The following is a 23,030-nucleotide window of genomic DNA, read 5'->3' as shown; positions in this document are numbered from 1 at the left end:
AATAAGAGTCCAAACAGCTGATAAAAACATCACAATAATCCACACCACTCCAGTCCATCAGTTAACATCTGGAGAAGACAAAAGCTGCATGTTTGGAAAAACAAATCCATCATTAACTTCAAACTGCTGCCTTAGGCTAAAATCTAGAGTCCAAAATCCATAATAATGTTTCCTGTAGTGACAAAATGGTCTGATCTGAATCAGGAGAGGAATCTGCACAGATCAAGCACTACTTACAAGCCAAAACAATCCAGAACAGCTCTAAACAAACATGTAGCTGGATATTGATGTGAGAGACAACAGGAGATTGACTTTTTCTCTGCATAATGGACTCATCAAAATTATGGATTTTGTCTAGAAGCAATGGTTTAAAGTTAATAAATCTTACTGATGGATTTGTTTCCTACAAACATACTTGTGGATTATTGTGAGGTTTTATTTTCTGTTTGGACTCTCGTTCTGACGGCACCCATTCACTGCAGAGGATCCATTGCTGAGCAAGTGATGTAATGCTACATTTGACCAAATCTGATTAAAAAAACACTCATCTATATCTTGGATGGCCTGAGGCTTAATAAATCTTCAGCAAAGTTTTATTTTTGGGTGAACTATTCCTGTAAGTCTTAATCAGGTTGATTAAATCATTCTTTCTCATCAATATGTACTTTGTGTGCATACTGTATGTGTGCAAAAGTCTTCTATCTAAATGCTTGAAGTTAGTGAAATGGCCAAACTTTAAACTGCTTGTCTATGTTGGACTCACTTTACTGACCATTTGAAGTTTCAATCTCAGCTGTCCTCACCGTCTCTGTAAAGCCTGGAGGAGAATGGCGGTACAGGGTAATCTGGTCATTTGCGACACACACACACACAGAAAGAAAGGGGCCATGTTGTGTGCACTCTAATCCCCTTTGACAGCAGAATGGTACGGTCCCATAATCCTCTGGCAGTTGCCTTGGTAGCGTTGAGAGGGTTTTGGATGGTAGGTACGACTTCAAAGCGAACCAAAGATTCCTGCAGCCGTCCCAAACACGGACACTTTGCTTTCCATCGGCTCACAGGACAGGGGTAGGTTACTTTTACCTGTAGTGACGTGTTCATACATTGAGCTGTTGCAGAGAAGAGAGCATCCTGTAGCCGTGATAATTGCATGAATGCTGTAATGATGTAACATGCATGTGTTATATGAGATTGAAGAGTGTGTGTGCGCGTGCCGTCAGCACAGGAGCGATTATAACACTCACCTGTCCTCATCAGCAGACGAGCGCTGGCGTCTGATTACGGCCCTGCCAGCTTCTCAGAACTCACTTGCACAGTTGTCTTTGCATGCATAAAGTACGTGCATTATTGTGCATGATAGAATAGCTACAGAAGAGGCACTTTTAGGCCTAGTTTGGGTGATGCATAACAAAATTTGGTGTTTTACAACAATTCGGCTCAGCCAGACGTGACAGTTTGAATATGCAAACAGATGGCAGTAGCAAAACGCATGAAGACAGTCAATGCATTTAATGCATGTGCTATAAAAGCAAACCAGCGGCAGGCAGGCCAATCCATTAAGGTGCTTTTTAAAGAAGTGATCTAGTTACCCGTTTCAGTAGTCCACGGGGATTACAGCAATGTGCTTATAGCGAACGGAGGCCAGCGTATGGGGTCGAATAGCCTTAACGCAAATAAAATAAGGCCGTAGGTTCGGTTTCGGATCAGTTTATTTGACTTTGAGTTTTCAGTCTTAAAGGTGCAGCTGAATAGGATGGTGAGCAAGTGTTAGCTTTAGCCGCCAGGAGGCCTGTGCATGAGGACTCAATATAACGCAGTTTAACCCATAAAGTATGTAATTTGAGGATTAGTTTTGCATTTAATTTAGAATAAAGACGAATACTCTCATTACTGTTTGTCTGTGCAGATCTCTTATAATCAGAATGGGAGTTTTTGGCATGTTAGCTTTACTGCTAACATGCTAGTGTTTTACTAAGTTGACAAACTTTTTTGAGATATGCACATTTGAACTTCTAGGACAATGGAAAATATTGAACATCTTGTTCAGTACAAGTTTTTGCCTAATAAAGCACTCTCTAGATTGAGACCTCTCCATAATAGCAATTAGCATGTTGTGGTTAATGATGACTAGGTGCTAGTTTAAAATTTAGCATAATCACAAAACAGAATACTGCCATTTATAAGGTCATTGATATTAGATATAAGTTGCTCTGTGTACATGCATTATCACTGTTGTATTTGGTGTCTTTTCGGGGTTATATGAACACAGACATGCACATAAACACAGACCTGTTCATAACTTCAATGCAGTGTTCGTGAGAATCGTTCATACATCAGCTATTTAAGGCAAGATGCTACAAGCAAATCATTGGTTATTTTTCATGCACTAGTCAAATGTAAAGCTATTTTGCTTCTGTAGCATTCACTAGTGTAACCAAAACATCAAAAATACACATTTAAGCATTACGTTTATTACACTTTATCCTATTACATCTGTAGATTTCAGTTCCTTTACATCTTTTTAAAGGCCATGAGTTTTTCTCCACGTCAGCAGCACTTACACACCATCTATATATTAGTCATATATTGTCAGATGTCATTCGCCTGAAACTTTTTAAACATTTAATTTAAAAAAACATGGTGAAAATGTATTAATTTCTGACTTTTGACAGTATTTCCCGATTTATGAAGTGATAGTAAAATCCTCTATAGAAGCTAATGTGTCAACAAAATGAAACATATAATTTTCAGAAAACTTGTCATACAAAACCATTGTCTTAACGTACACTGATTAATCTTTGATTAGTGTATTTTAATGTATGATCTTTAATTAATGTATTTTGATTGAGAGAGAGTTTAGCCAAACATTTTATTCTGTAATAATTTATCCTCAAGTTGTTCAAAACCTCCATGAGTTTCTTTTTTCTGTTGAACATAAAGATGTTTTGACTTCCATAGTTTGGCGACCATCAGCTGTTTGGTTACACACATTCTTCAAAATATCTCTGTTTTCAGTAGAATGTATCCAGGTTTGGAACAACTTGAGGATGAGCAAATGATGACACAATTTTTCAGACAGAAATTTTTGGGTGAACTGTCCCTTAAAGATGTGCTTTTGAACGTCCACCCAGCATTTCCCAACTGTTAGATAATGCAGTTGCATGTGTCTGACAGTTTAATTAAAAGTGCACGCACAAATCTGTCATTATACGGGTGTTTCGGGGACACTGGAGTGTGAGCCTGTTCAACTGGCTAGATGCCACTCCTGCGCTTTTACTCCTGTCCTTTAAACGCCAGATGATTTCATGCATTATAAAGATCAAATGACAAAAACAAAAAGGCAGATGCTCAATCAAGAGGTTCAACTCAAATCTTACACTTTAGAAGAAAAGTGCAGCACTGCAAATATTTCTTTATATTTCTTCATTGAACTAAATTGAGCTGAATAATGATACTGTTGTATTTTTAGAGCTGCTTTACAGCAGAAATCATATTTGTTTCATAGCTGAAGAACATTAATAATGTTGTTTTCTTGTTTATCACTGTGGAGCTGCTTTGAAACAGTCTGTATTATATAAAGCGCTATAGAAATAAATGTGACTTGACTATAAACGTTTCAGCCAACTTCATGACCTTCAGACAATCAACATGATCTGATTAGGTTTATAAGGAATATTTGTAACACTTTACTTAAAGCCTTTATATATAATGCTTTATAAAAGTATATTAATGCATTAATTATGCCTTGTAATGCACCTTATGATGCATTGTATAATCTCATGAATAATTGTAACCACGGTTATAATACATTATAATACTTACCTATTTATTGTTACACCTTTAAAAAGTATAGTGCATGTCAAACAAACCTTCTAATGCATTTTCATTTTGGTTACAGTTATTTATGAACATATATAATAATGCATTACAGTGTGCATTATGAATACCTTTTAAAGCTTTAAATGTTAACAGAATGTTATGTCTTCTGGCAGATTTGCTAAATTGTCAACATTTGTGCAATTGTGAAACATTTGTTATTCTATTCACTACAGAATTTTTGAGTTTTGCGCATTTCAAATAAGAAATGCATGCTTATTCAGTGTTGTCTGTTCTTGACATTAACAAAAGGAGTTGCTGAATTACTAAATTTGGTGTTGAAATAATTTTCATAATTTTCACAATTAATTACAAAGAAGCGGCAAGCAACACATTGAAGACTGAAATAGTATTTTCTTGTAAAACACATTTCAGTCATCTTTATTTACAACTTAAAAAAAAACATTTTCTACAGTGTGCTAATAAAAAATAAGATCAGAAGACAGAATTAGTTGCTCAGTCCTGCTTGGTTAATTCATCACGTGAACCATTTTGGTTATTCAGATTTCAGCCGAATAGCGTGTGATAAGCCTTCAATTTGAGCTGATGAGGGTTTTTATGCTGCTGATTGTGAGTGGTTTAGGCAGATTTATCATTTTGCATTGCTATGTAACCTTTTTTGCATGCTACTGTTGCTTAGATTATGTAATAAAGAGCAACAGCCACTTCTTCAGCAGCCTTGTTTCCAGAACTATTTTCCCGTTCATTTTCTCCATTAGAAATTAGAAAAATTTGATATGATGGAATGATCAACTCATCCTATGAATCATTCGATGATTACACCGGCCTGAATGAAATCCAATGCTCATTTCTTAAAAAACATGACAAAGACGAAATTCCTGTCTGAATCTGAGCAAGATTGCAACTATTTGCTCAATTCTCAGCCCATTTTCAGTCCGAGAAAATGCAAACATGATCCAGATGCATCCACACAGTCACAGAAAATGACAGATTTTGAGAAAAAAACTAATTTTGCTTATTTAATAAAGTTCTTTGTAATTAAATAGAGTATTTAAAAAAAAAAAAAAAGTCCACTCCTTTGCAGAATCTAAATAAAATAATGCATTATGAATGCTTCTTTTTGTCATTAAAACTGAAAGATTTGCTATTTTGTCTTTTTTTTTTTTTTTTTTTTTGGAGAAGTGCATTAAAGCTAAAATAAAACAAATAATATGAAAAATATTGATTCTTATTTTGTGAGAAATAAAAACTTTTTTATATATATTTCTGAGCTCAGCATCATCAAATTAGGTAATATTAGGCCTTTTTTTTTTGCAAATCAACAGAATTAAAAGACGCAGGGCTATAAGTAGTAAAAGAACAGTATTTTTAAGTTCATTGCGAAATAAACATGCATTTAAAACTTTAAGCAACTAGCTTGATTTCAATATCTTATTCCATGGTAGGTTTTTCTTTGAAAGGTTTATGCTTTATTATTCAATTTCTCTTTGGTGAGTATGAATGGGATTTTAACTTCCTGAAACCGACTGCAGCGCTGAATCATTATAGTGTGATAAAATCACACTCACTATCAGACTAAATATTCCTCTCATTATGAATCTCCCTTGGTAGAATATGACTTGTATAACTGCTGAAGTGTGGTCTGTGGGGCAGTAAGTGAGAGTGTGTGATGTTAATAAGTCTGAATGCTGACGGATGGCTCCTCGTCCGCTTGTGCTGCGTTGGGCTGTTTGATCCTGTTACCAGGTCGTGGCTTTGGCCGCAGTGGAATAGTTCCACTTAGAGCATAAGTAGGTATGGTCACTAAAATTAGCCGCTAAGGCATTTGACCCTTAACCCGCCGAGTAAAGACGAGCTGTGACCAAATGTCAAATTCTCCCATGACTGGTGCTTTCTACTAAACTAGCTAAATGGACTTTATGAATGCAATGACGGTAAAGTGAGAATCTCTCCATAACTGGTAATTAATAACAAGAAATGTCCATGTTTTTATTGCATTTTTTCTTTAAATATGCAGTTTTACTCAGAAATAGGTCATATTATGGATGTTAAAGGGGAAAGGGAAGTGGTGTGTGGCCAAGTATGGTGACCCATACTCTGAATTTGTGCTCTGCATTTAACCCATCCAAGTGTACACACAGTAGTGAACAGCAGTGGGCAGCCAATGATGCGGCGCCCGGGGAGCAGTTGGGGGTTCGGTGCCTTGCTCAAGGGTCTCACCTCAGTCGTGGTATTGAGGATGGAGAGAGTGTTGGTTATTCACTCCCCCACCTACAATCCCTGCCGGCCCTGAGACTCGAACCCATGACCTTCAGGTTACAAGTCCTGCCCCCAAAAGATTGAATTTCACATTGACTTTAAGACCATTAAGATTTTTTGCTTTATGCTTATTTTAATGAAAAATTACAACACATCCCTGAATTATTAGTAATGTACTGTAATGTGAAAAAATCTCATTCTCACTATTTTTACTTATACTATCAAATTTCAGAAATTGCTGGTTAATTTCACACACAATAATAAAGAAATGGCAAGTAACAATGAATTAGACATGACATTTTGAAGCTGTAAAACTGAAATAGTATTTTATTTTAAAAATGTATGTTAATAATCTGCTTTATTTACAAAAATCTTTTTTATAGTGTACAATTGTAAATATCATGGCAGTGTGAGTTTCATTGATTTATTCTTTCCTGGTTTTAATACAAAAATGTCATTGAATCTGAAAAGGATGATTTTCATTTCTCTATTATGACAATTAGATATTTTTGATTTAAAGAAATGTACTTCAATTTTTAAATGCAAAATCTGATTGAGTCTTTTTGAGTGAAATTTTTCCCAGTAGCTTGTTGTCATTCGCATATACATTATCATATGGTAAAGTGTTTGTGACCCTCTGCTGCTGCATGTTTGGTTACAGTTTGTAAGTGTTTGGTTTTTTTCAGGTTGCGTTTGAAACCCCGCCTGCAGTAGTAGATGAGGCCCCTGTTAAGGGGGAGGAGACTCCTGCAAAGGGGGAGGAGCCAGGGACGCAAGTGAAGCCCCAACAGGGCACAGGCTCCACCCACCAGGAAGAGCAGACCACAGAAGATCGTCTTCAGTTGCTGGTAAGAGTCACATGATCACAGATATATATACAGTCATGGCCAAAAATATTGGCACCCTTGGTAAATATGATCAAAGACGGCTGTGAAAATTAATCTGCATTGTTAATCCTTTTGATCTTTTATTTAAAAAATTCACAAAAATCTAACCTTTCATTGGATAAGAATTTAAAATGTTATGAAATAAATGTTTTTCTCAAATACATGTTGGACACAACGTGTATTTGTGTATTTGACAAATTTGTGTGTGTTTGTGTGTGTACATTCACCCTGACATCAAATCTATACACTGGCATCAGCTCTTTTATAAGTACATGTTTTGCACTCCAAGTAACAAACCACCCTAAAAAAATCATGGGAGTCTTCAAAAATCCTTAAAAACCTTTATGGATGTATAATTTTCTAGTTTTGTTCAGCTGTGAAATATTCAGTTTTATATTTTAGAAATATCCCTTTCCTAATTTGTTTGTTTGTTTGTTTTTTGTCTTTCAAACTTGCAGTCTTTACTATTTAAATCATTATTATTTATTATTATTATTAGGGCTGTCAATCGATTAAAATATTGAATCGTGATTAATCGCATGATCTCGTGATTAATCGAAACTTATTCGCACATTTTTATTTGTTCTAAATGTATCTTAAATGAATACTTTTCACGTTTTTAATACTCTAATCAACATGGGCATGGACAAATATGGATGCTTTATGCAAATGTATGTTTATTATTATTGAAACCATAGTCAACATATAGCATGAAGTGTAGATATGTTTCAAAGGTCATAGATGTTTTTCAAAGAACTTGTCTATTAGACATGAAAAAAGAAATACCAGGTTCCCATTACTTCTCTTTCTTTGCACTGAGCAATTTACTTACAAACCTGTTTTAATACTTTGACCTTAAAACTGCATAACCAGCTCCCTTCCAAGATGTTAATCTGCACAAAAATCCGTCGTCTGATGAAATCCACATAAGATAATGGCAATAGCTGTGCTGGGATTTCGGCTATACTTGCATGTAAAATTAGAGAAGCTACATAATATCTGTGTTTAACCGAAAGCGCTCGCTGAACAGAGCAGACGCACAGAGAGAGAGGTATGTGTGTGCGCTGGGACAGAAAGACCTCGTGGCAGTACCGGCGAGTCTCAGAAACTAAATAATGTTTGGGCAAACGCTAAAGATTTGTCGCTAGCCGCTTTTTTGTAGAGGGGGGGGAAAGTCGCTAAGTTGGCAGCACTGTGCATCTCCATTTCTCCAACTACGGGCTAGGGCACGGGTCAAACACAAAAGCGCGCTGCGTTAATCGTGAGTTCTGTTAAAATGAATTTGGGTTAACGCATTATTAACGTGTTTATTATTATTTATTGTTTATTACAAATTTATTTATTAAATATGTTCATTATTGTTCATTTTTGAATCTGTGACAAATTGCTTATGTTGGATAAAAGCGATTGCTAAATGAATGGAAGTAAATGCCAAAAAAGTAAATTCTCTGATTCTGAGCCTATTAAACTAGTTGATCATTTGATGATTAATGTAATTAATTAATGTACATAGCACGTTGCCTTGTACCTACATGTGCAATGACAATAAATTGAATCCAATCCAATCCAAATAGTTTTAAATTACAGTAGTCAATTTAAATTTTTAAGACATTTAAGTTTTTTTTTAATTAATGTTTAAAATTGTAAATCCCTTAGTAGATATAGAATTTTTCTAGGGTTGTTTAGCTGTAAAATATTGAATATATATTCTGAATTATATATAAAAAAGATTATTATTATAATATTCTAATTATTATTATATGAATGAATTAATATATTATGAATGACTGCAAAAGTCATGAGGTTCTCTTTTCCTTTGATGAATTTATCGATGTTTCTGAACATGTTCTTTGATGTTTCTGCAGGAAAGTGAGTTGGGCAAGAAGAGGAAAGAATGTGAAGTTCTTGAGCATGAGGTGCGGAAGAGACAGAAACGATGTCTCGATTTGGTGAGTGTTTGCTTTATTTTAATGCTTACAGTTCATGATCACCTGCATGTCAGGCTGAAAAACATACTGTGTGTGTGTGTGTGTTCACAGGAGAACCAGCTAGTGGACGAGCGCAGCAGAAATGAGCACTTAGTGGAGGAGACAGAACTCCTCAGGAGAAAGGCTCAGCTGCTCGACCAGGTGAAACGATGTCAAAAATTTAAGTTAGATTAAAAATTATTAAAACAGGAAAATTTGCCAAAATGTGCTCACCCTCAGGCCATCCAAAATGTAGATGAGTTTGTTTCTTCATCAGATTTGGAGAAATGTGTCATTCCATCACTTGCTCACCAATGGATGCTCTGCAGTGAATGGGTGCCGTCAGAGTCCAAACAGCTGATAAAAACATCACAATAATCCACACCACTCCAGTCCATCAGTTAAAGGCTTGTGAAGCCAAAAGACACAAATCCATCATTGAGATGTTTTTAACTTCAAACCGTCAAGTCCTCTGTCCATAATATTGCTTTCTCCAGTCATCTGGTCTGGATCAGAAGAGAAATCTGCACAGATCAAGTACCATTTGCAAGCCTAAACAGTCCAAAACAGGAGATATACTTTTTCACTGGAGGAAGTGTTATTATGGATTATGGATGTATATTTTAGCCATAAGCGATGGTTTAAGGTTAAAACATCTTAATGATGGGTTTGTTTCTTACAAACACTCAGCTTTTGTCCTCTCAAGATGTTAACTTACTTGTGGATTTCTGTGATGTTTTCATCTACTGTTGGACTCTCATTCTGACGGCACCCATTCACTGCAGAGGATCCATTGATGAGCAAGTGATGGTGTGTTTATGCTCCCTCTGGGTGTTAAAGGTCAGTGTAAACTCTGTGTTTCTGTAGTCGCAGGCTGAAAATGAGGAGCTAAAGGAACAGCTCTGTGTTTTGAACGCTCAGCATAGTTCAGTTCTGGAGGAGAACCAGCGACTCCGTGCAAAGCTGGAGAACCTAGAGCAGGTCCTAAAGGTAATACACTCACATTCAGTCTGTTTCTCAACATGTTCACATTGCGTTCGGTGTGGAAACGGTTTGTTTATTTGTGTTGTGTGTGTGTTTGTGTGATGGCAGCACATGCGAGAGGTCGCCGAGCGCAGGCAGCAGCTGGAATTGGAGCATGAGCAGGCACTGGCTATCCTCAAGTTCAAACAGGATGAAATCAAGCGACTCCAGCGGGTCAGTTTCACATTATCACAGTAATTCTGCTTTTAATTGGAATTTATGTAGGAATAAGTCTAATGTTTGTGCTTCATATTCCTGAATGCAAACCCTGATGATCTGTTGACATAGGTTGTAATCAAGGGTTATGTGATAAATCACATTTCTGCATGTTCATATATAATTCAACATATTATGCCTGGTTAGACCAGAGTGTCAAAGTTTTTGATAATGCTGGTATTGAACCAATAATATTCCTTTAAAATGTTAGGAGAAAAGCAGATGTATGTGGTAGTTATTCAGTCTTTACATTCAGCCTCTCGCTGTCACGGCATCATAAACTTGTTATTATTTGCTAAAATTGTATTATCAAATTTTGATTAATATTTATAGTGTTGGCTCTGTGACAAATTGCTTATGTTAGACATATTGCATCTGGTAAAGTAATGCATGTAAATGTATAATTTAAATGTTTATTTATTTTTTATTAAATTACTATTTATTAAAAGATAAATTTGTATTTATTAAATCTTTCATTTATTATTTATTGTTGATTTTGTGGCAAATTGCTTATGTTTCTCATTTGTCACTATGGATAAAAGCATCTGCATACATTTTTATTTTTACTCCAACTTTCCTAAAAGATTTCAGTTTGATTTTTAATTTAGTTGTGCAGGTCATAGTTTACATTAAAGGTGGAAAAAGTTCTGAAATCATTTATCTTGGTCTCATTTTTTTACATCACAGAAACCTGGCATTTTAACAGGGGTGTGTAGACGTTTTATATCCACTGTGTGTGTATATATATACATATATATATGATGAATGAGACAATTATATGTGTGATTTTGTGTTAATGAGTGTGCTCTGCTTCCACAGGCTCAGTTATTTGCTAAAAGAGAACATGAAGGTGTCGTGCAGATGCTGGAGGTGAGCTTTACATCTCATTGCTTTGCTTTTGTTTTTATCATGATTGTTTCTTGTTAAATTAAACATTTGAATTACATTAAAGAGCTGTGATGAGTGGATGATAGAAAATGTCTGTGTTATGATGCTTGGGGTTTTAATGACTGTGCATTTGTGTGTTGTTTAACTGAGTTGTGTCTTTCTCAGGATCTGGTGCAGCTCGTATTGCACAGAGAGCTGGTAGAGTACAGCGTGTGCACTTCCTGTTTGATGTGTTGCATTTCCTGTTTCTCTCTTTAAACTGCATCACTGATGATTGTATGTGTAACCTGCAGAGGGCTCTGTTTACCTACTAGTCCAATTTGTGATTTTTTTAAAGTATTTTGAGTTGTTTTACATACAATGTTGCCAAAACATCCATTTCAATTTTAATCAAATTAAATAATTGTAAAAAAATAAATAAATAAACAATATGCAACAAATTAAAATTCAATACAATTAAGTATTACTTCAGCAAGGTGTGAATGAGCATTAAGATTGTTTAGAGAGCTCTTTAATATGGTGTACACAAACCAGTACAAACCAGTAATTTTATCCAAAGTAACTCATATTGTATTTGACCTTTATCAAACCCTTGATCTTGATGCTGCAAGCAGGTTCCTGATTGGTTTCTGAGTGCGTGTAGCCCAAATTTCTTCCTTGACTGTCCTTGCATTTGATCTAGACAAATATAGTATGAAGCATTTCACTCCTAGTACCTCAAAACTGAAAAATAACTGAATAATACTTTGTTTTTGTGCATTTTGAGTCTTGGATGCATTCAACACTGATGCAGTTCAACAGGTCCTGGACTGCAGCGTTAATCATCTAATCTAATATCTGCTCTGACTGCTTCTGAAATGCATGATGTTTTCTCTCTCTCTTTCTGTCCTATACTTTGTGTTTTGTGGCCGCTAAACAGAATACACTGGACTGCATGCAGGTATCAGACCCGTTCAAAACACATGCATTTGGCCCAAAACCCCCTTTTTTGCTTTAGTTTCTAGCGCTTGTGTGTGTGGTTTGTGCAAGCTGTTTTTTGTGCAAGGTTTTAGCACTCAAGTGCAACAGAAACACTCCTAAAAGTGTAGTTTTATTAGTTGGTGCCGATCAGCTTTTTGTGTTGCAATAAGCAAATACATTTTGCTAACTATTTTCTATGTAATGTCTTAACGTTAAATGCGACTCTTAAATTTCTGAATGTGACACAGACTTTTGAGGTGAGAGTTTTACAGGAAACTTTATTTTTAGAGTTTAAGCATTCACTGAACAAGTGACAGTCAGCCAGTTTGTGTGTGTGTGTGTGTGTGTGTGTGTGTGTGTGTGTGTGTGTGTGTGTGTGTGTGTGTGTGTGTGAGCGTGAGCGTGAGCGTGTGTTTTTGAGCCTTGTGCTCTCAGTGTGCCAGGAAGCTGAACCTCAGAGCCGGAAGTGAAACTAGCTCACCGTACTCTCACGAACATCTTTTTAATGCTTTTACTACATGTTTGTGTTTTACACTCAGCAAAATGGCTTTAACCCCTTTCATTTGTCCTGTTTACCTCCATTTTACTCACTGCTGTATTTATGAAGCTTTATTGTATTGCAAGATGCTTTTTAATTAAGATTGGCATATATCATGTGGTGATTATAGCAGACTCAGTGTGTTGATGTAGTTATCTAGAAAAGCTACACACCACGTTTTTATTTAATTATTTTGTTTGTTTCTTTTTTAGGTTTCAGTAACACAAATCTTAACATATGTAAGAACTAAAATAGCCTGTATACATAATTAGCACTTATAGTTTGTGATTTTAACAAACTCCAAACAATAAGGAATAAATGTCAGTGAGTAATTTTCTTTAATTGATATTATCTCTCAAACTTACGATATTCAACTATTGGTTGATAAATTATATACACACACATACATATATACACACTCACCGGCCACTTTATTAGGTACACCTGTTCAGTTGCTTGGTAACACAAATTGCTAATCAGCCAATCACATGGCAGCAACTCCATGCATTTAGGCATCTAGACGTGGTGAAGACGACTTGCTGAAGTTCAAACCGAGCATCAGAATGGGGAAGAAAGGGGATTTAAGTGACTTTGAACGTGGAATGGTTGTTGGTGCCAGACGGGCTGGTCGGAGTATTTCAAAAACTGCTGATCTACTGGGATTTTCACACACAACCATCTCTAGAGTTTACAGAGAATGGTCCGAAAATATCCAGTGAGCGGCAGTTGTGTCACAAAAATGCCTTGTTGATGTCAGAGGTCAGAGGAGAATGGGCAGACTGGTTAGAGGTGATAGAAAGGCAACAGTAACTCAAATAACCACTCGTTACAACCAAGGTATGCAGAAGACCATCTCTGAACGCACAACACGTCGAACCATGAAGCAGATGGGCTACAGCAGCAGAAGACCACACCGGGTGCCGCTCCTGTCAGCTAAGAACAGGAAACGGAGGCTACAATTCACACAGGCTCACCAAAATTGGACAATAGAAGATTGGAAAAACGTTGCCTGGTCTGATGAGTCTCGATTTCTGCTGCAACATTCAGATGTAGGGTCAGAATTTGGCGTAAAGAACATGAAAGCATGGATCCATCCTGCCTTGTCTCAACGGTTCAGGCTGCTGGTGGTGGTGTAATGGTGTGGGGGATATTTTCTTGGCACACTTTGGGCTCCTTAGTACCAATTGAGCATCGTTTAAACTCCACAGCCTACCTGAGTATTGTTGCTGACCATGTCCATCCCTTTATGACTACAGTGTACCCATCTTCTGATGGCTACTTCCAGCAGGATAATGCACCATGTCACAAAGCTCAAATCATCTCAGACTGGTTTCTTGAACATGACAATGAGTTGACTTTACTCAAATGGCCTCCACAGTCACCAGATCTCAATCCAAGTCACCAGATCTCAATCCAATAGAGCACCTTTGGGATGTGGTGGAACGGGAGATTCGCATCATGGATGTGCAGCCGACAAATCTGCAGCAACTGCGTGATGCTATCATGTCAGTATGGACCAAAATCTCTGAGGAATGTTTCCAACACCTTGTTGAATCTTTGCCATGAAGAATTAAGGCAGTTCTGAAGGCAAAAGGGGGTCCAACCCGGGACTAGCAATGTGTATTTAATAAAGTGGCCAGTGAGTGTATACATGTAAGAATATGTATAAATGTATGTGTATATGTCTTGAAAAATGCTTTTTATAAAGACTGTGCATGTTTCATATAATTACAGCTGACATAATGCATTAATATTATCTACACACCAGGTTTTTATGATTTTCTAGGTTTTAAGTTTCGTTAACACAAATATTAACATATGTAAGAACCATTCAAATTAATGAAAATTATGCCAAATAGCCATATATTTTGAGGAGGTATGTGCTATTACTGATCAGACTTATTATACATTTGAAAAAAAAATTTTTCTTTGTTTATGAACCTTTATCGTCTTGAAATGATGCTTTCATAAAAAGCAACTTGCAAGACTGTGCATATTAATGTTATATATGTTGTGTTAATATTGTTATCTAGAAAACCTACACACCAGGTTTAACATTAAAATATTCCAAAATAATTAGCGCTTATGGTTAATGTTTTGAACAGACCACAAAAATTCACAATAAACTTCAGACTTGTGAACATCTTCCATAAGATGTTTTCTTAAAATATTTTACAATAATAATTTTTATAGTCTCAAACTCATTTATGGTTAGGTTTATTTTTTAGGTTAAGTTTTTAGAGCACTTTCCACTGAGATTAATATCCTGAAGTTCACAATAATGTCTTGAAAACCAAAATAATTGATAGCTCAGATTGACTTCTTAGTTATATATTTTCGTTTAGAGGATTAATCTATAATTTGTCACAAGAGACTTGCCCAATTGTAGATGATGTCATCATCATCACATCATCTCATGCTCTGATTGGCTAATCCCACATGTGCAAGGGCATCATTCATTGCTTTGTCTGACTTAATAGCATCTGCATTTCCTCATCAGACAAGCTGATATGTTTAACATATTAATGCCCCTCATGAATATTAAGTAATATCTGCATATTAATGTCGACCCTGTGTGCAGGTAAAAGTTCGGGAGCTGGAGGAGAAATGCCGCAGTCAGAGCGAGCAGTTCGGGATGCTGTCACAGGAACTGGACAAATTCAGGGTTCAGGCCTCAAAGATCGACCTGACGAGCCCCAGCCTGACCCAGCTGACCAATGGGGTCGGCCTGTCCGGTGAGAGCGGTACGCTTTTGTGTCCTTTCAGAATTAAATAAGGGTTTTGCATCAAATCAAAGTTTGCAGTGCTGTTGAGTTATTTCACAGCTGATTGGTTTGGTTCGAGGCTGTTTATTGAAGAATTGTGGGCGATAACTGAGTTCTTGTCTCGTCGATTCCTGTTGTAAATGTAGACCAAAACAAAAGCGATGGTCTTCCTTTTAGCTCTGTACCTCGAGATGAAATTCTGCAAAACCAGCTGTTGTTTTACATCCTCAAGAGTAGTTTGTTGTGATTGCTTACAGAGTTTGGTCATGTGCATTGGTCCGCTGATGTGAGATAAAACAGTAGCCTAAAGCCTAGTGAGCTCGCTGTCTACACAGGCATCAGTCTCGGCATCCTATACGAAATGCAGCTAGTTATGTGAATGATTTGAAACACTCAGCAGCACTTTTATATGTGAAGTGCACAGACACTTGATTCCAGTGGCGGTTTGATATTATTATTAGTAGTGCTGGGCAATGATTAATCGCATCCAAAATAAAAGCTTTTGTGTAATTAATATATGTGTGTGTACTGTGTATATTTATTTGTATGTGTGTGAGTTGAAGTCAAAACTTTACATACACCTTTCAGAATCTGCAAAATGTTAATTATTTTACCTAAATAAGAGGGATCATACAAAATGCATGTTATTGTTTATTTAGTACTGACCTGAATAAGATTTCACATAAAAGATGTTTACATATAGTCCAATAATAGTTGAATTTATAAAAATGACCCCGTTCAAAAGTTTACATACACTTGATTCTTAATACTGTGATGTTACCTGAACGATCCAAAGCTGTGTTTTTTTTTTTTGTTTTGTGATAGTTGTTCATGAGTCCCTTGTTTGTCCTGAACAGTTAAACTATCTGCTGTCAAAAAGGCTCTTAATGCATGGCTTTTCCTTCTGGAGCATCAGTGAGCGTTTGAACCTTCTGTAATAGTTGCATAGGAGTCCCTCAGTTGTCCTCAGCATAGAAAGATGAATCTCAAAATCATACAGTCATTGTTGGAAAGGGTTCAAATACACAAGAAAAAAGAATTTGTGGGACCTGAAGGATTTTTCTGAAGAACAGCAGGCAGTTTAACTGTTCAGGACAAACAAGGGACTCGTGAACAACTATCACTAAACAAAAAAACACAGCTTTGGATCGTTCAGGTAACAACATAATGTATGTAAAGTTTTGGCTTCAACTGCATATACACTGTATTGCCAAAAGTGTTGGGTCACCCCCTTCTAATGAACAGGTTTGACTACTTTAGTAATTTCCATGAGTACAAATCTTAATGTTTAAGCATGTAATGATATTCTAGGGAATTGTGTGCTTCTAATTTTATTGTAACAGTTTGGACAGAACCCTTTTCTAGTCTAACATGACAGTGCCTCTGTGTATAAGGCAAGGTTCAGAAACAAATTATTGATTCGGTCAGTGTGGAAGAACTTGACTGGTCTGCAGAAAGACAAGTCCTAATCTCAGCTGAACACCTCTGGTGTGACTTTAAATACAGACCTTGAGCCGAAAACTCATCACCAAACACTTTTTCACACAGGGCCATTTAGTTTTCCCTTCATAAAAAAACCCTTCATTTAAAAACTGCATGTTGTGTTTACTTGTGATATCTTTGATTTAATATTTAAATTTGTTTGATTTAATGAAACATTAAAGTGTGACAAACATGCAAAAAAAATAAAAAATCAGGAAGGGGGCCAACACTTTTTCACATCACTGTATATTATGTAAACAAAAACTTTTAAACACAATTAATCGTTACCTTGCACTAACTATTAGTTTCTAGGTTAATAATGCTCATACTTTTATTATTATTTTATTTATTTATATTATATTCAATACTCAAGATAGGGTATAAGTTTGGGGTCAGTATGATTTTATTTGTTAAAGAAATACTTTTATTCAGCAAGGATGCATTAAATTGATCAAAAGTGACAGTAAAAACTTTTATAATGTTGCAGAAGATTTGTTTCAAATAAATACTGTTCTTTTATACTTTCTATTCATCAAAGAATACTGAAAAAATAAATGTATCATTGTTACCACAAAAATATTGTGCAGCACAACTGTTTTCAACATTGATAATAATCAGAAATGTTTCTTGAGCAGTAAATCAGTATATTAGAATGATTTCTGAAGATCATGTGACACTGAAGACTGGAGTAATGATGCTGAAAATTCAGCTTTGATCACAGAAATAAATTAGTTTACAAATATTACAATAGAAAACAGTTATTTTAAATTGTAATATTTCACAATACTATAGCCTTCACTCTATTTTTTATCAAATAAATGCAGTCATGGTGAGCAGAAGAGTCTTTTTTAAAAACATTTAAAAATCTTACCGACCCCAAAATTTTGAACAGTTGTGTATCTGTAATTATAGATTTCTCTTGATTTTTTCTGTAAGTGTGCATTCTGGGTTTCTGTACACACTATAGTATGTTGCCATAGAATTAGGCCAAAACCAGATGTCTTTTAAGGTAACTTAGTATTGTTGCTAACTTTTGGGCCAGCTTTAGAGTCGGGTCACACCTATGATGCTTTATCATGTCTAGGTTGGCAGCTCACTAGGTTTTGGAGCACAGTGTCTGAGATCCATAAGTGGGTTGCGTCTGCATTATCCCCTCTTTTTCCAGGCACAAATGCCTCATGGGAAGACATCGCGTTCTGGAGTTTGGAGGGTAATGAAGCCCTCTGTGACGCCTCTGAGCCTGGTACTATTGAATTCAGTTTGGTTCTAGGCTGTGACGTCACGTGTCCGCCTGCATGAATAACACATGGAGTGTGACCGTGTGGTGAGCAATGGGCAGCAGTGGTCACATCCATGAAGAGTTTAATATGTGTATTCCTGAACTAGAGCTGGGCGATATGACAATATATAGCGTGAGAAACCAGTCGATCATAACGCCCACCCCTATCCTGAACCATAAAATAAAGCGTTTTGTTATTTAGTTGATGTCCTATGTGTTGATTGTCGTACTGTTTGCAGATCTCACCTTGTTAACATGGGTTTAGTTTTGTTTTTGTCATATGAAAATGATTTGTTTTTTGTCATATGATCACTTATGCAATTGGTAGGACATTGCATGTCTCTCAGCTTTGTGATGATATGATTGGCTGCTTTATTCTGATGGACCAATCAGAATTCATCATGTGATTGGTGCTTAATGAAAGCTACTGCTTGACTATGTTCACAATGGTTTACAAGTATATTACTTATTACATCACTTATTAATTTTGCAGTAATGCTTATTTATACATACAGTATCTCACAGAAGTGAGTACACCCCTCACATTTTTGTAAATATTTAATTATATCTTTTCATGTGATAACACTGACGAAATGACACTTTGCTACAATGTAAAGTAGTGAGTGTACAGCTTGTATAACAGTGTAAATTAGCTGTCCCCTCAAAATAACTCAACACACAGACATTAATGTCTAAACCGCTGGCCACAAAAGTGAGTACACCTTTAAGTGAAAATGTCCAAATTGGGCCCAAAGTGTCAATATTTTCCAGCACTGCCTTAACCCTCTTGGACATGGAGTTCACCAGAGCTTCACAGGTTGCCACTGGGGTCCTCTTCCACTCCTCCATGATGACATCACGGAGCTGGTGGATGTTAGAGACCTTGCGCTCCTCCACCTTCCGTTTGAGGATGCCCCACAGATGCTCAATAGGGTTTAGGTCTGAAGACATGCTTAGCCAGTCCATCACCTTTACCCTCAGCTTCTTTAGCAAGGCAGTGGTCGTCTTGGAGGTGTGTTTGGGGTCGTTATCATGTTGGAATACTGCCCTGCGGCCCAGTCTCTGCTTCAGTATGTCACAGTACATGTTGGCATTCATGGTTCCCTCAATGAACTGTAGCTCCCCAGTGCCGGCAGCACTCATGCAGCCCCAGACCATGATACTCCCACCACCATGCTTGACTGTAGGCAAGACACACTTGTTTTTGTACTCCTCACCTGGTTGCTGCCACACAAACGCTTGACACCATCTGAACCAAATAAGTTTATCTTGGTCTCATCAGACCACAGAACATGGTTCCAGTAATCCATGTCCTTAGTCTGCTTGTCTTCAGCAAACTGTTTGCGGGCTTTCTTGTGCATTATCTTTAGAAGAGGCTTCCTTCTGGGACGACAGACATGCAGACCAATTTGATGCAGTGTGCAGCATATGATCTGAGCACTGACAGGCTGACCCCCCACCCCTTCAACCTCTGCAGCAATGCTGGCAGCACTCATACGTCTATTTCCCAAACACAACCTCTGGATATGACGCTGAGCACGTGCACTCAACTTTTTTGGTCAACCATGGCGATGCCTGTTCTGAGTGGAACCTGTCCTGTTAAACCACTTTATGTGCTGCAGCTCAGTTTCAGGGTCTTGGTAATCTTCTTATAGCCTACGCCATCTTTATGTAGAGCAACAATTCTTTTTTTCAGATCCTCAGAGAGTTCTTTGCCATGAGGTGCCATGTTGAACTTCCAGTGACCAGTATGAGAGAGTGAGGGCGATAGCACCAAATATAACACACCTGCTCCCCATTCACACCTGAGACCTTGTAACACTAACGAGTCACATGACACCGGGGAACGAAAATGGCTAATTGGGCCCAATTTGGACATTTTCATTTAGGGGTGTACTCACTTTTGTGGCCAGCGGTTTAGACATTAATGGCTGTTTGTTGAGTTATTTTGAGGGGACAGCAATTTTACACTGTTATACAAGCAGTACACTCACTACTTTACATTGTAGCAAAGTGTCATTTCTTCAGTGTTGTCACATGAAAAGATATAATAAAATATTTACAAAAATGTGAGGGGTGTACTCACTTCTGTGAGATACTGTACACTACTGGCCAAAAGTCTGTAATAATTAAAACATTTTTTAAATGTTTTTGAAAGAAGTCTCTTATGCTCATAAAGGCTGCATTTATTTGATCAAAAAACAGTGAAGTATTATTACAATTTAAAATAACTATTTTCTATGTGAATATATTGTCAAATGTAATTTATTCCTGTGATCAAAGCCGAATTATAAACATTATAAATGTATTTGGATCACTTTAATGCATCCTTGCTGAATATGTAAAATAATTGCTGTCCGTTTGAACTTTATATTCATTATACAATCCTGAAAACAAATGTTTCACTGTTTCCACACAAATATTAAGCAGCAAAAATTTTTTTAACATTGATTATAATAAGAACCATTAAATAATAATAACTGAGCAGTAACTAATGTTTGTTAAAAATTCAGCTTTCTTGTCACATGAATACATTTCACAATATTGCTTTTTTTCTGTATTTTTTTATTTTTTTTTAAAAAGCAATTATTCCAAATATATGGCTGGTAGTGTAAATAAACAAAGAACATTTTTATATGCATGAAATTCCTGAAGGATCTACTTTAAAAAAAATTAGCAGCATGCAAAAGAGCAATTTATCATACAATGCAATTCACTCAACTAATGAACTAAAGTAATATCAGCTGTCATTTGTGACATTTTGACTCATTATTTAATCAGACTGCCAAAAGTGACGTTTTTGCATTAAATTGGATTAGAATGTAAAGTAACTGAATATTTCTAAGATGATAATTGCTAATTGCTAATTAAATTAAACTTAACCTAAATTAAACTTGCAACCTATTAAGGTCAAAGTGTGGCGTAGTGCATCACTGCTTCATGTTCTACTTTTACACAGTAGAACTGAATGCAGTATGTACTGTTTGCTGATAGTACTCCATTCTGAACATAGTTCTGATCTTTAGGTCTGGATGCAGTATTAGGTTTAGCACACAAATAACGGCATGTTTAAATGTTAACATGCACTTTTTGTGTTTTTATTTGCTTTTTCTAATTCATTCTCTGCAATATAATGAATTCTGTTAAAGCTGCAGGTGAAAATTCTCAATGAAAATGACATTTTATAGCAGGCAAACAATGCATGAATGTGAGCAGAGGGAGGAGATGAAGGTCAAAGAATGATTTCTACTGTAGTCTTAGTGACAGGGGTCGTGACCCTTATGAAAGCAGATGGTTTTCATTTAATCAGCCCTGATTCTAACCTGTAGATCACAGGGGTCAACTAGACACATGAACACATGCATGTAAACCGCAGCTCAAAGCATTATCCCACATCTGTGCACACACACATATGCATGTTTAGCTCACTGTCTCATTGAGGACATACTAGGGATGCACCGATACTAAATTTTCCTGCCGATAACCAATTATTCAGAATGACATCTGCCGATACCGATAGTTTAGTTTTCCTAAAGGAAAACAAAATCTCTCCGAATTAATGCTGTAAAATATACAGAGAGCCTAATCCGATTCAATGATCTATGCTAAGCTAAGCTAAAAGTGCTACCGCCAGACCCGGAGATCGGCTGAATGGATTCAAAAGCGGTAAAACTCAACTGTTTAACTCTAGGGGAGTTGTAAAATGAGCCTATTTTCAAAAAAAGTGGAGTGTTACTTTAACACCTTCTGATGTTCATTCATGTATATTTCATGATATAACTTATATTAAAGTGTAAGAGACTTACGCTCTGCACTTCCTCGAGCTAAAATGGTCATCTGATCATCTATCACGCCGCATTTATAAACGTTAAAACAACATTTATTGTTGAATTTGTGATCAAATGGACATTCTTTGAGAGCTGAGACTTTGATTGGTAGTGCTGATAATTGCTTTTTATTAGCCGATATTGATTATTAGCCGATATATCAGTGCATCCTTAGGACATCTCAATATCATATAAAATTTACAATCAGCATTATTTTAAATTGTATTTCTCTGCAATCGTTGCATGTTAGATGTGGCTGAGGTTTTGCGGACAGGCTCCACTCCACACGCAGCTGAACTGTCTCGTCCCGAACGTTCACCGACCGTCAAACACAGAGAGCTGCCTGCCATCAGCGTGAAGTCCGGCTCCACATCCAGCCCTACACCATCCAGATCTGAGACCACTCACCTCTCACCCAAATCTGCTGGATCTCACCCAGCCAGCCCCCGAAAGGCCAGCCCTACACATGAGGTGAGAGGAGCTACCAGTGTTTACACGGATGCATTTAGCAGACGCAAAAAGAAACAATATTTGTAATATACAGTGCTAGGTTTGTTAGACAGCTGGAGTAGTTTTGTTATCGTTAACCTTAAACTATATATATATAAAAAACATTATGGTAATTTAAAGAACTGTTAAGTCAAATAAAATAAAAAAAACTTAAATAAAAAAGTTAAAGAACTAAAACTACTAAAACAACTTAAAAACTAAAAAGCCATAAAGTAATAAAAATGACAAACGACAGAATGACTAAAACTGAAGTAAAAATGTTATCAAATAAAAAATATAAGAAAGGGGAGGGGGGGTAAAAATGAATTCAAAATATAACAAAAAAAAAAAAAAACTGTAACAGTACATTTATACTATTGCAATTAAAGTCCATGTGTCTAGTGCAGGGGTCAGCAAACTTTTAGATTTTTTTTTATTTATTACAAAAAATCACAAAAACAAAAACTGAAATAAAAATGAGTAAAAACTAAATAGACATTAATAAAAAAAATATTGCTAGTTCAATCATTGATGTATAATATGAAATATATAAATAGACGTTATAAAAAAGAAAAAAATATAAATAAATAAATAGACATTTAAAAAAGATAAA

At 36.3% G+C, this 23,030-nt stretch overlaps 1 protein-coding gene across 1 annotated transcript in view; it reads left to right on the top strand.

The window, feature by feature from the left end:
• tspoap1 (TSPO associated protein 1) overlaps positions 1 to 23,030 on the top strand; it is a gene marked incomplete at both ends in the record, with an annotated part of 111,680 nt that overhangs the window by 63,551 nt on the left and 25,099 nt on the right. Inside the window, 9 exons of the mRNA XM_079417078.1 lie at positions 6,783 to 6,944; positions 8,849 to 8,932; positions 9,023 to 9,112; positions 9,818 to 9,940; positions 10,043 to 10,147; positions 11,009 to 11,059; positions 11,243 to 11,275; positions 15,157 to 15,310; positions 22,179 to 22,399. Coding sequence (XP_079273204.1) covers positions 6,783 to 6,944; positions 8,849 to 8,932; positions 9,023 to 9,112; positions 9,818 to 9,940; positions 10,043 to 10,147; positions 11,009 to 11,059; positions 11,243 to 11,275; positions 15,157 to 15,310; positions 22,179 to 22,399 — 1,023 coding nt within the window. The remainder of the gene's footprint in view (positions 1 to 6,782; positions 6,945 to 8,848; positions 8,933 to 9,022; positions 9,113 to 9,817; positions 9,941 to 10,042; positions 10,148 to 11,008; positions 11,060 to 11,242; positions 11,276 to 15,156; positions 15,311 to 22,178; positions 22,400 to 23,030) is intronic.

Source organism: Barbus barbus (genome assembly GCF_936440315.1).
Source record: "Barbus barbus genome assembly, chromosome: 5".
Lineage (NCBI taxonomy): Eukaryota > Metazoa > Chordata > Actinopteri > Cypriniformes > Cyprinidae > Barbus > Barbus barbus.
Note: the sequence above shows the minus strand (reverse complement) of the source record. Positions and strands in the feature narration are given on the sequence as shown.